The sequence below is a fragment of the Somniosus microcephalus genome, unplaced genomic scaffold, assembly GCF_052327205.1.
Source record: "Somniosus microcephalus isolate GS21.2 unplaced genomic scaffold, FLI_Smic_1.0 unresolved_chr1, whole genome shotgun sequence".
Taxonomy (NCBI): domain Eukaryota; kingdom Metazoa; phylum Chordata; class Chondrichthyes; order Squaliformes; family Somniosidae; genus Somniosus; species Somniosus microcephalus.
Genome location: NW_028225179.1, coordinates 159488233 through 159500867, shown reverse-complemented (window position 1 = coordinate 159500867; position 12635 = coordinate 159488233). Strand labels below are relative to the sequence as shown.

Genomic DNA, 12635 nt, shown 5'->3' with positions numbered 1-12635 from the left:
GACCGTCAGATTACTGGTACAGACAGATTATACAGTGACCGTGAGATTACTGGTACAGACAGATCATACAGTGACCGTGAGATTACTGGTACAGACAGATCATACAGTGACCGTGAGATTACTGGTACAGACAGATCATACAGTGACCGTGAGATTACTGGTACAGACAGATTATACAGTGGCCGTGAGATTACTGGTACACTGAGATCATACAGTGACCGTGACATTACTGGTACAGACAGATCATACAGTGACCTTGAGATTACTGGTACTTCCAGATCATACAGAGACCGTGAGATTACTGGTACAGTCAGATCATACAGTGCCTGTGATATTACTAGCACAGACAGATCATACGGTGACCGTGAGATTACTGGTACAGACAGATCATACAGTGACCGTGAGATTACTGGTACAGACAGATCATACATTGACCGTGAGATTACTGGTACAGACAGATCATACAGTGACCGTGATATTACTGGTACAGACAGATGATACCGTGACCGTGAGATTACTGGTACAGACAGATCATACAGTGCCTATGAGATTACTGCTACACTCAGATCATACAGTGACCATGAGATTACTGGTACACTCAGATCATACAGTGACCGTCAGATTACTGGTACAGACAGATCATACAGTGACCGTGAGATTACTGGTACAGACAGATCATACAGTGACCATGAGATTACTGGTACTTACAGGTCACACAGAGACCGTGAGATTACTGATACAGTCAGATCATGATATTACTGGTACAGACAGATCATACAGTGACCATGAGATTACTGGTACACTCAGATCATACAGTGACCGTGAGATTACTGGTACAGACAGATCATACAGTGACCGTGAGATTACTGGTACAGACAGATCATACAGTGACCATGAGATTACTGGTACACTCAGATCATACAGAGACCGTGAGATTACTGGTACAGTCAGATCATACAGTGCCCGTGATATTACTAGCACAGACAGATCATACAGTGACTGTGAGATTACTGGTACACTCAGATCATACAGTGACCGTGAGATTACTGGTACAGACAGATCATGCAGTGACCGTGAGATTACTGGTACACTCAGATCATACAGAGACCGTGAGATTACTGGTACACTCAGATCATACAGAGACCGTGAGATTACTGGTACAAACAGATCATACAGTGACCGTGAGATTACTGGTACACTCAGATCATACAGTGACTGTGAGATTACTGGTACACTCAGATCATACAGTGACCGTGATATTACTGGTACACTCAGATCATACAGAGACCGTGATATTACTGGTACAGACAGATCATACATGACAGTGAGATTACTGGTACAGGCAGATGATACCGTGACCGTGAGATTACTGGCATAGACAGATCATACAGTGCCTATGAGATTACTGCTACACTCAGATCATGCAGTGACCGTTAGATTACTGGTACAGACAGATCATACAGTGACCATGAGATTACTGGCACTGACAGACCATACAGTGACCGTGAGATTACTGGCACAGACAGATCATACAGTGACCGTGAGATTACTGGTATGCACAGATCATACAGTGACCGTGATATTACTGGCACAGACAGATCAGACAGTGACCGTGAGATTACTGGTACAGACAGATCATACAGTGACCGTGAGATTACTGGTTTGCACAGATCATACTGTGAACGTGAGATTAGTGGTACAGACAGATCATACAGTGACCGTCAGATTACTGGTACAGTCAGATCATGATATTACTGGCACAGACAGATCACACAGAGACCGTGAGATTACTGGTACAGACAGATCATACAGTGACCGTGAGATTACTGGTACAGACAGATCATACAGTGACTGTGAGATTACTGGTGCAGACAGATCATACAGTGACCATGAGATTACTGGTACAGACAGATCATACAGTGACCGTCAGATTACTGGTACAGTCAGATCATGATATTACTGGTACAGACAGATCATACATGACCGTGAGATTACTGGTACCGGCAGATGATACGGTGACGGTGAGATTACTGGCATAGACCGAGCATACAGTGCCTATGAGATTACTGGTACACACAGATCATACAGTGACCATGAGATTACTGGCACTGACAGATCATACAGTGACCGTGAGATTACTGGCACTGACAGATTATACAGTGACCGTGATATTACTGGCACAGACAGATCATACAGTGACCGTGAGATTACTGGTATACACATATCATACAGTGAACGTGAGATTACTGGTACAGACAGATTATACAGAGACAGTGAGAGTACTGGTACAGACAGATCATACAGTGACCGTGATATTACTGGCACAGACAGATCATACAGTGACCGTGAGATTACTGGTATACACATATCATACAGTGAACGTGAGATTACTGGTACAGACAGATTATACAGAGACAGTGAGAGTACTGGTACAGACAGATCATACAGTGACCGTGAGATTACTAGTACAGACAGATCATAGAGTGACCGTGAGATTACTGGTACAGACAGATCATAGAGTGACCATGGGATTACTGGTACAGACAGATCATACAGTGACCGTGAGATTACTGGTACAGACAGATCATACAGTGACTATGGGATTACTGGTACAGATAGATCATACAGTGACTGTGAGATTACTGGTACAGACAGATCATACATTGACCGTGTGATTACTGGTACAGACAGATCATACAGTGACCGTGAGATTACTGGTACAGACAGATCATACAGTGAACATGAGATTACTGATACAGACAGATCATGGAGTGAACATGAGATTACTGATACAGACAGATCATACAGTGACCGTGACATTACTGGTACAGACAGATGATACAGTGACCATGAGATTACTGATACTTCCAGATCATACAGAGACCGTGAGATTACTGGTACAGTCAGACCATGATATTACTGCCACAGACAGATCATACAGTGACTGTGAGATTACTGGTACAGTCAGATCATACAGTGCCCGTGATATTACTAGCACAGACAGATCATACAGTGACCGTGACATGACTGGTACAGACAGATCATACAGTGACCGTGAGATTACTGGTACAGACAGATTATACAGTGACCATGATATTACTGGCACAGACAGATCATACAGTGACTGTGAGATTACTGGTACAGACAGATGATACAGTGACCGTGAGATTACTGGTACAGACAGATCATGCAGTGACCATGAGATTACTGGTACAAACAGATCATACAGTGACCTTGAGATTACTGGTACAGACAGATCATACATGACTGTGAGATTACTGGCACAGACAGATCATACAATCACTGCGAGATTACTGGTACAGACAGATCATACAATGACCGTGAGATTACTGAAACAGACAGATCATAATGTTACAGTGAGATTACTAGTACAGACATATCATGAAGTGAACGTGACATTATTGGTACAGATAGATCATACAGTGACTGTGAGATTACTGGTACAGACAGATCATACAGTGACCGTGAGATTACTGGTACAGACAGATCATACATTGACCGTGAGATTACTAGTACCGACAGATCATACAGAGACCGTGAGATTACTGGTACAGTCAGTTCATACAGTGATCGTGATATTACTGGCACAGACAGATCATACAGTGACCGTGAGATTACTGGTACAGACAGATCATACAGTGACGGTGATATTACTGGCACAGACAAATCATACAGTGACCGTGAGATTGCTGGTACAGACAGATCATACACTGACTGTGAGATTACTGGAACACTCAGATCATACAGTGACCGTGAGATTACTAGTAGAGACAGATCATACAGTGACCGTGAGATTACTGGTACAGACAGATCATACAGTGATCGTGAGATTACTGGTACAGTCAGATCATACCGTGAACGTGAGATTACTGGTACAGACAGATCATACAGTGACCGTGAGATTACTGGTACAGACAGATCATACAGTGATCTTGAGATTACTGGTACAGACAGCTCATACAGAGACCGTGAGATTACTGGTACAGACAGATCATACAGTGACCATGAGATTACTGGTACTTACAGATTATACAGAGACCGTGAGATTACTGGTACAGACAGATCATACAGTGACCATGATATTACTGGTACAGACAGATCATACATGACCGTGAGATTACTGGTACAGGCAGATGATACCGTGACGGTGAGATTACTGGCATAGACCGAGCATACAGTGCCTATGAGATTACTGGTACACACAGATCATACAGTGACCGTGAGATTACTGGCACTGACAGATTATACAGTGACCGTGATATTACTGGCACAGACAGATCATACAGTGACCGTGAGATTACTGGTATACACAGATCATACAGTGAACGTGAGATTACTGGTACAGACAGATTATACAGAGACAGTGAGATTACTGGTACAGACAGATCATACAGTGACCATGAGAATACTGGTACAGACAGATCATACATTGACCGTGTGATTACTGGTACAGACAGATCATACAGTGAACATGAGATTACTGATACAGACAGATCATGGAGTGAACATGAGATTACTGATACAGACAGATCATACAGAGACCGTGAGATTACTGGTACAGTCAGATCATGATATTACTGGCACAGACAGATCATACAGTGACTGTGAGATTACTAGCACAGACAGATCATACAGTGACCGTGACATGACTGGTACAGACAGATCATACAGTGACCGTGAGATTACTGGTACAGACAGATCATACAGTGCCCGTGATATTACTAGCACAGACAGATCATACAGTGACTGTGAGATTACTGGTACAGTCAGATCATACAGTGCCCGTGATATTACTAGCACAGACAGATCATACAGTGACCGTGACATGACTGGTACAGACAGATCATACAGTGACCGTGAGATTACTGGTACAGACAGATCATACAGTGACTGTGAGATTACTGGTACAGACAGATCATACAGAGACCTTGAGATTACTGGTACAAACAGATCATACAGTGACTGTGAGATTACTGGCACAGACAGATCATAGAGTGACTGTGCGATTACTGGTACAGACAGATGATACAGTGACCGTGAGATTACTGGTACAGACAGATCATACAGTGACCATGAGATTACTGGTACAGACAGATCATACATGACTGTGAGATTACTGGCACAGACAGATCATACAATGACCGTGAGATTACTGAAACAGACAGATCATAATGTTACAGTGAGATTACTAGTACAGACATATCATGAAGTGAACGTGACATTATTGGTACAGATAGATCATACAGAGACCGTGAGATTACTGGTACAGACAGATCATACAGTGACCGTGAGATTACTGGTACAGACAGATCATACAGTGACCGTGAGATTACTGGTACAGACAGATCATACAGTGACCGTGAGATTACTGGTACACTGAGATCATACCGTGACCGTGATATTACTGGTGCAGACAGATCATACAGTGACCGTGAGATTACTGGTACAGACAGATCCTACAGTGACCATGAGATTACTGGTACAGACAGATCATACAGTGACTGTGAGATTACTGGTACAGACAGATCATACAGTGACCGTGAGATTACTGGCACAGACAGATCATACAGTGACTGTGAGATTACTGGTACAGACAGATCATACAGTGACCGTGAGATTACTGGTACAGTCAGATCATACAGTGCCCATGATATTACTAGCACAGACAGATCATACAGTAACCATGAGATTACTGTTACAGACAGATCATACAGTGACCGTGAGATTACTGGTACAGACAGATTATACAGTGACCGTGATATTACTGGTACAGACAGATTATACAGTGACCGTGAGATTACTGGCACAGATAGACCATGCTTTACCTAAAGCCATGAGACTTCAGGAGATCCGGAGTGAATATTGAGGACTCCCAGGACCAATCCTTCCCGACTGTATACCACTGTGCCACCACTCCTGGTGGGTCTGTCCTGCCGGTGGGACAGGAAATGTCCAGGGATGGTGATGGAGGAGTTTGGGACAGTGGCTGAAATGTAGGATTCTGTGAGTATGAGTCTGTCAGGCTGTTGCTTGACTTGTCTGTGGAACAGCTCTCCCAATATTGGCACAAGTCCCCAGATGTTGGTGAGGAGGACTTTGCAGGGTCGACTGGGCTGGGTGTGCCATTGTCATGTCTGTAGCCGGTACCGATGTCAATGCTGGGTGGTCCAAGCGGTTTTATCTGGGGTATTTATGGCAATACTAAAGGAATATGTCTCCACAGGTTGAGATATGGCACTTGCTGTTAGCCTTTGTTTTTATAATTCACTGCGGATGTTCTAACATATCAAAACAAGTATTCAAAAAAACAACGAACATGTAATTCATAACAATCTTACAATCCCTGACTCGTATCTCAGTCTCTGGAATTCCATTAATTCTCTCAGCTTTTCTCACAGACTGACTGTCGCTTTGCTAACAAGGCTTGTTAAAGTCTGCACCTTTAATATTTGGTCAAGCAGGCCCAAGGCCTCTTTCTTCCATTTTAAAATCTAACCGGGTCTACCCAAGGCATATTACACTGGTTTATAAGCACGATTATTCAAGAATTGGTGAACATTGACTAACAGTTACCTAATACCAACCTAAACCTACAACTAATAATGTTTATTTCATTTCGTCCATGTTAGCTAGTGGGAATGTGAAATGGGGATTTCTCAGGATTCTTACACTGGGACAGACAGATACTCACTGGAGGACTTATCAGGAACAGTTGTAAGCGTGTAGCTCTCATCTCCTTACGCTGCTCGAAGCTCGAAGTCCAAGTCCCTCTGAGCTTTTGGGTGTTGTTCCATTTATCGACCCCGCCCATAAAACTGGCCCCGCCGCCAGATCGGGATAATGAGCCTGGCGAGTTTCCGCTGATTGTGCCCGTTTGAGGAAGCTCTTCAAATTGAACTAATTTTTAGGGGCACAGACACTAGTAGGCACGTTTTAACAGTTTTTAAATATTAAAATATATTTAATTTACGAAGAAACCGACAAGTGTACACCAATGAAACTAGTAAATGGTTCAGTACAGTTTTAAAGTCATTCTTGGTCATTTGAAAGCAGACTACTCACAGGTGGAGGATTAGACACTCTTAATAAAATGCTTATTTTTTGTGACCATAGAATGATACAGAACAAAAGGAGGCCATTCGGCCCATCTTTGGTAGAGCTCTCCTATTAATCCCAGTCCCCTGCTCTTTCCCCACGGCCTTGTCATTTTTTCCCTTGAACTATTTATCCAATACTCTTTGGATTGTTACTATTGAATCTGCTTCCACTGCCCTTTCAGGCAGCGCGTTCCAGATCACAACAACTCGCTGTGTAAAAAATGTTTCCTCATGTCGCCTCTGGTTCTTTGGCCAATCACCTTCAATCTGTGTCCTCTGGTTACCAACCCTTCTGCCATTCGAAACAGTTTCTCCTTATTTACTCGATCAAAAACATTCATGATTTTGAACACGTCTGTCAAATCTCCTCTTAACCTTCTCTGCTCTGAGGAGAACAACCCCAGTTTCTCCAGTCTCTCCACGTGACTGAAGTCCCTCATCCCAGGTACCATTGTACTAAATTTCTTCCACACCCTGTCCAAGGCCTTGACATCCTTCCTAAAGTGCGGTGCCCAGAATTGAACACAATCCTCCAGCTGAGGCCTAACCAGTGATTTATAAAGGTTTAGCATAACCTCCTTGCTTTTGTACTCTATTCCTGTATTAATAAAGCCAAGGATCCCATATTATTTTAACAGCCTTCTCAACTTGTCCTGCCACTTTCAAAGATTTATGTACATACCCCCCCAGGGGTCTCTTTGTTCCTGCACACCCTTAAAATTGTACCATTGAGATCATATTGCCTCTCCTCATTCTTCCTTCCAAAATATCACTAAACACTTCTCTGCATTAAATTTTGTCGATCATTTGTCTGACCATTTCACCAGCCTGTCTATGTCCTTCTGAAGTCTGTTACTATCCTCCTCATTATTTACAACATTTACAAGTTTCATATCGTCTGAAAACTTTGACGTTTCTACTTTGAGGAACACACACACACACATCTACCCATATACACCCAGTCCCACAGAGAGACTTTCCTCAGTTAGTAATCTGGTAAGGAGTATGGAATGTGTTCAACCCCCAGGTATTTTAACCCCAGTTTGTGGTGCATTAAACTGGGAACAGTATTTAGTTGTACATTGAGGCTCCAGTTCCAGCTTTTGTTCATTTTAGTATTTATATCCCCACAGAATCCCACAGTGCGGAGGCGGGTGTAATGTTTGATATTTTCAGAAGCTGTGACCTCCCTCCCTGGAAGTCCCGGCGTTTTCTGCTGTTGTCAGATCCTCGTTTCCTCCCCTCAGGGCGGCTCTTTTCTCGAATTGAGAAACAAAAAAATCAGTCAGAAAGGGGGATCTCGGTGAGAACATCTCTCCCCGATCCCCGGCCAGTCTCTCCCCCCCGATCCCCGGCCAGTCTCTCCCCGATCCCCGGCCAGTCTCTCCCCCCGATCCCCGGCCAGTCTCTCCCCGATCCCCGGCCAGTCTCCCCCCGATCCCCAGCCAGTCTCTCCCCAATCCCCGGCCAGTCTCTCCCCCCGATCCCCGGCCAGTCTCTCCCCCCGATCCCCGGCCAGTCTCTCCCCCCGATCCCCGGCCAGTCTCTCCCCCCGATCCCCGGCCAGTCTCTCCCCCCGATCCCCGGCCAGTCTCTCCCCCCGATCCCCGGCCAGTCTCCCCCGATCCCCGGCCAGTCTCTCCCCCCGATCCCCGGCCAGTCTCTCCCCCCAATCCCCGGCCAGTCTCCCCCCGATCCCCGGCCAGTCTCTCCCCCCGATCCCCGGCCAGTCTCTCCCCCCGATCCCCGGCCAGTCTCCCCCCGATCCCCGGCCAGTCTCTACCCGATCCCCGGCCAGTCTCTCCCCCCGATCCACGGCCAGTCTCTCCCCGATCCCCGGCCAGTCTCTCCCCCGATCCCCGGCCAGTCTCTCCCCCCGATCCCCGGCCAATCTCTCCCCCACCGATCCCCGGCCAGTCTCTCTCTAATCCCGGGTGAATCTTTCTAATTCTCTTCTTTTTCTCCCAGTCTCTGTGACCCTGGATGTGGAAACAGCGCATCCACAGCTCGAGGTGTCTGAGGACCTGAAGAGTGTGAGATGGACCGCGACCGAGAGGAATCTCCTTGACACCGGGAAGAGGTTTACAGGCAAGCCCTGTGTGCTGGCATCGGAGGGATTCACATCGGGGAGACATTACTGGGAGGTGGAGGTGGCGGGGAATCGGGTCTGGAGTCTGGGAGTAGCCGCAGAGTCTGTGGACAGGAAGGGTCGGCTCACACTGAGCCCGGAGACTGGATTCTGGACCATCGGGCAGTTTAATGATGGGTTTAATGTAAACTCCTCCCCTCGACCCCATCTCCTCGCCGGTCCGATCCCCGGGAAGGTGGGAGTTTATCTCAGTTATGAGTCCGGGACAGTTTCATTTTACAGTGCGGACACCAAGTCCCATCTCCACACCTTCACTGGGAATAAGTTCACGGGGAAACTTTATCCTTTCTTTGGGACTTGGGATGTGAAAAAGTGGCTGAGAATCTGCTCCGGCTCCGATCCGGGTCTGTAAAATGGGCGGGGCCTCGGGCCGGCCCGCATCATCCATGACGTCACAGTGACTTGACCCCCCACGCCATTCGGGTCAGGAGCAGGGGTCAGGGGTCAGGAGTTAGAAAATGTAATTTCCAAATTACACATTGTAAAATCCCAATGAGACTGTAAATACAACCAATAAAAATATAAAATGTCAGAAGAAGAAAGAAAGACATGCATTTCTATAGCGCCTTTCACGACCACAGGGCTTCCCAAAGCGCTTTACTGCCAATGAAGTACTTTTTGGAGTGTAGTCACTGTTGTAATGTGGGAAACGCGGCAGCCAATCTGCGCACAGCAAGCTCCCACAGACAGCAATGTGATAATGACCAGATAATCTGTTTTTTGTTAAGCTAATTGAGGGATAAATATTGGCCAAGGCACCGGGGAAAACTCAAACACAAAAGCAAAATACTGCGGATGCTGGAAATCTGAAATAAACAGAGAAAATGCTGGAAATACTCAGCAGGTCAGGCAGCATCTGTGGAGAGAGAAACAGAGTTAACGTTTCAGGTCGATGACCCTTCCTCAGAACTCTTCTCTGAAATAGTGCCTTGGGATCTTTTACATCCACCTGAGAGAGCAGACAGGGCCGCGGTTTAAGGTCTCATCGAAAAGACACGTCCGACAGTGCGGCGCTCGCTCAGTACTGCACTGGAGTGTCAGCCTAGATTGTTGTGCTCATGTCTCTGGATTGGGACTTGAACCCACAACTTTCTGACTCAGGAAGCGAGAGTGCCACCAACTGAGCCACTGGCTGACACTGTAATAAAAACAAAGACTAAAATAAAAAGTAAAACCGACAGCAACTCCATCCCTGCCCTTTCTCATCACTGCCCCACTCCTTTATATTAAAAAGCAGGTATAAGTTGTGCTCTCAAAATGAGGACGTTCCTCAGTTCATCAGCACCATTAGTGATGAGAAACACACAAACTATCTCTCTTCAAGATGACGGGGAGTTTGCAAATCTCCGGTTTAACGGGCTGAATGTTTACTTTTACTGCGGTGCGGGCTGTAAAACGGGCGGCCGATCCGCTAACGCTTGTTGTGGTAAAAGTGAAAATTCGCCCCAGAGTGTTTGACGTTCCCCTGCAGTTGATTGTAGTGCCACTTTCAGCCAGGAGATGGTGATGGCGAGCTGTACAAAGCGCTGTAAAGTTTTACAGTGCAGTATCACCACCTGCTGGTGGAAACCGGTACTGAGGGAATATCAAAAACTGCAAATGCTGAAACACTCGGCGGATCAGACAATTCAGGCAGGACCTTCCTTCAGAACTGAAAGACGATGGGATCAGAAAAAGAATGGAAAATAAACACGAGCGTAGAATTCCCTGTTCCGTGCTCCTGGCACACACCGAGTCCCTGTCAGGAAAATCCGCATCCCGGTCTGTCCAATGTTCAAAAAAGCACAGGTTAGGATTGTGGAATTTCCCAATATGGGCTCTTGCTGTGTGTCAGGAGAGCGGAATTCCAAAATCTGGGCCTGTATTCCGAGTACAGAGAGGAGATTAATCAGTTAAAAAATCTCTGAAGTGGTTGCTGAAGACATGAAATTTATTTCCAGAGGGTGCCTGGGAGATACTTTGGTCAAAAGTGAATGGAAACTAGTTACTGGATTATCCTAGGCAGCGCCCTAGGTATGTGTCAGACCGTTACTTCACCCCTTGGTCCTGGATTTGAATCAAACAACAACAACAAATTGCATTTATATAGCACCTTAAACATAGTAAAATGACCCAAGGCGCTTCACAGGAATGTTATCAAACCAAATCTGATACTGAGCTTGGTCAAAGAGGTAGGTTTAATGTAATGTCCATGTAATGTAATTAGCGCCACAGTCACTCAGAGGAATGCCAGGGTTCGATGAACAGACTGTGACTATCTTCTTGTTCAGTATTACTTCTTTGTACTGGATGTTTAATGCATAATAAACCTGTTTTGCTGATACACAATATATCTGTACCCAGAGTGCTTTGTGTAGTCATGGAGAAATTATTCTAAAGAACTTTTAAAAGCGACATCACCCCTCAGTCTTCTCTTATCTAGAGAAAAGAGCCTCAGCCTGGGTGTTCTCCAGTGACTCCTCCCGCTGGACGTGGCCATCAGGTGAGGACACAACTGAGCTCAGCTCGGCTGTTCCCGAGACTGGAGTTAGTGCCTTCAGGAGAAGAAGCGAGGAAATTGAGGATTGAGGGACTTCTACAAAGAAAGCCACATTATAAAAAGGCGATTGGCTGTGCTGGTGCTCAGCTCACTGTGCCACGGTGCTCGCTGCACTCCACACATGGTGATCTCCCAGTCTGAGCTGTGCTGCCCTATAAGCTGCAGTGAAATCTCTTTTACAGCCCTCAGTGCATTGAGAAATATTGTGGTTTTCAACTTATTTTTTTCATGAGTAAGCTCTGTCACTGTAGTGTGGCAAATTTAGTTGTCCCCTTTCCCCCCGCCCCTCCAGTGCCACACATCTGTTCCCAGCTGATGGGGCTCACTGGCAAACTGTTCCTCCCGGATATAAAACACAAAGTGCCGGCAGTGCATGGCAGGCCAGTCAGTATCTGTAAAGAGAAAAGAGCCGATTGATGGTTTGAATGTGAATCTTTTCATCAGAACTCGTGATGAGGCGTTATACACCTGAAACACCTTTTCCAATTCAGGTTTATTGTATTAGTAGATTCTGTTTTTTATATTATTGTTCACACCATGTCTCTGCTAATACGGAAATGTAACCTGCTTCGAGCAGATACAGAAGAAGAGAGCACCTTTGTTTCATTTCTTTACCTCACTGCCTGTGCTGGGACGTGTCTTGGCTCTGATGTGAGCACCCTGCTTCTGCTGGGATGCTGATTCCCTCTGCTGTGTGATTCATGCATCTGCTGGAATACACCCTGGTTCTGCTGGGAAACTCTATGCCGCTGTGTGATTGATGCTCCTTTCCTCTCTTTACCTGCCTCTGTTGGCCTGAGTAAGATCTGGATCTCAATGTGTGGCCAAC

The 12635-nt window shown here is 45.7% G+C and overlaps 2 protein-coding genes across 2 annotated transcripts in view; one reads left to right on the top strand and one right to left on the bottom strand.

Moving 5' to 3' along the window:
- The window catches only part of LOC147096376 (E3 ubiquitin-protein ligase TRIM39-like), a 68191-nt gene extending 56596 nt beyond the window's left edge, over positions 1 to 11595 (top strand). The window contains exon 4 of the mRNA XM_085973810.1: positions 9087 to 11595. Within this exon, the coding sequence (XP_085829936.1) occupies positions 9087 to 9619 (533 nt within the window). The 3' untranslated portion in view covers positions 9620 to 11595. The remainder of the gene's footprint in view (positions 1 to 9086) is intronic.
- The window catches only part of LOC147096368 (zinc-binding protein A33-like), a 766539-nt gene that overhangs the window by 488943 nt on the left and 264961 nt on the right, over positions 1 to 12635 (bottom strand). The gene's annotated exons all lie outside the window — the stretch shown is intronic.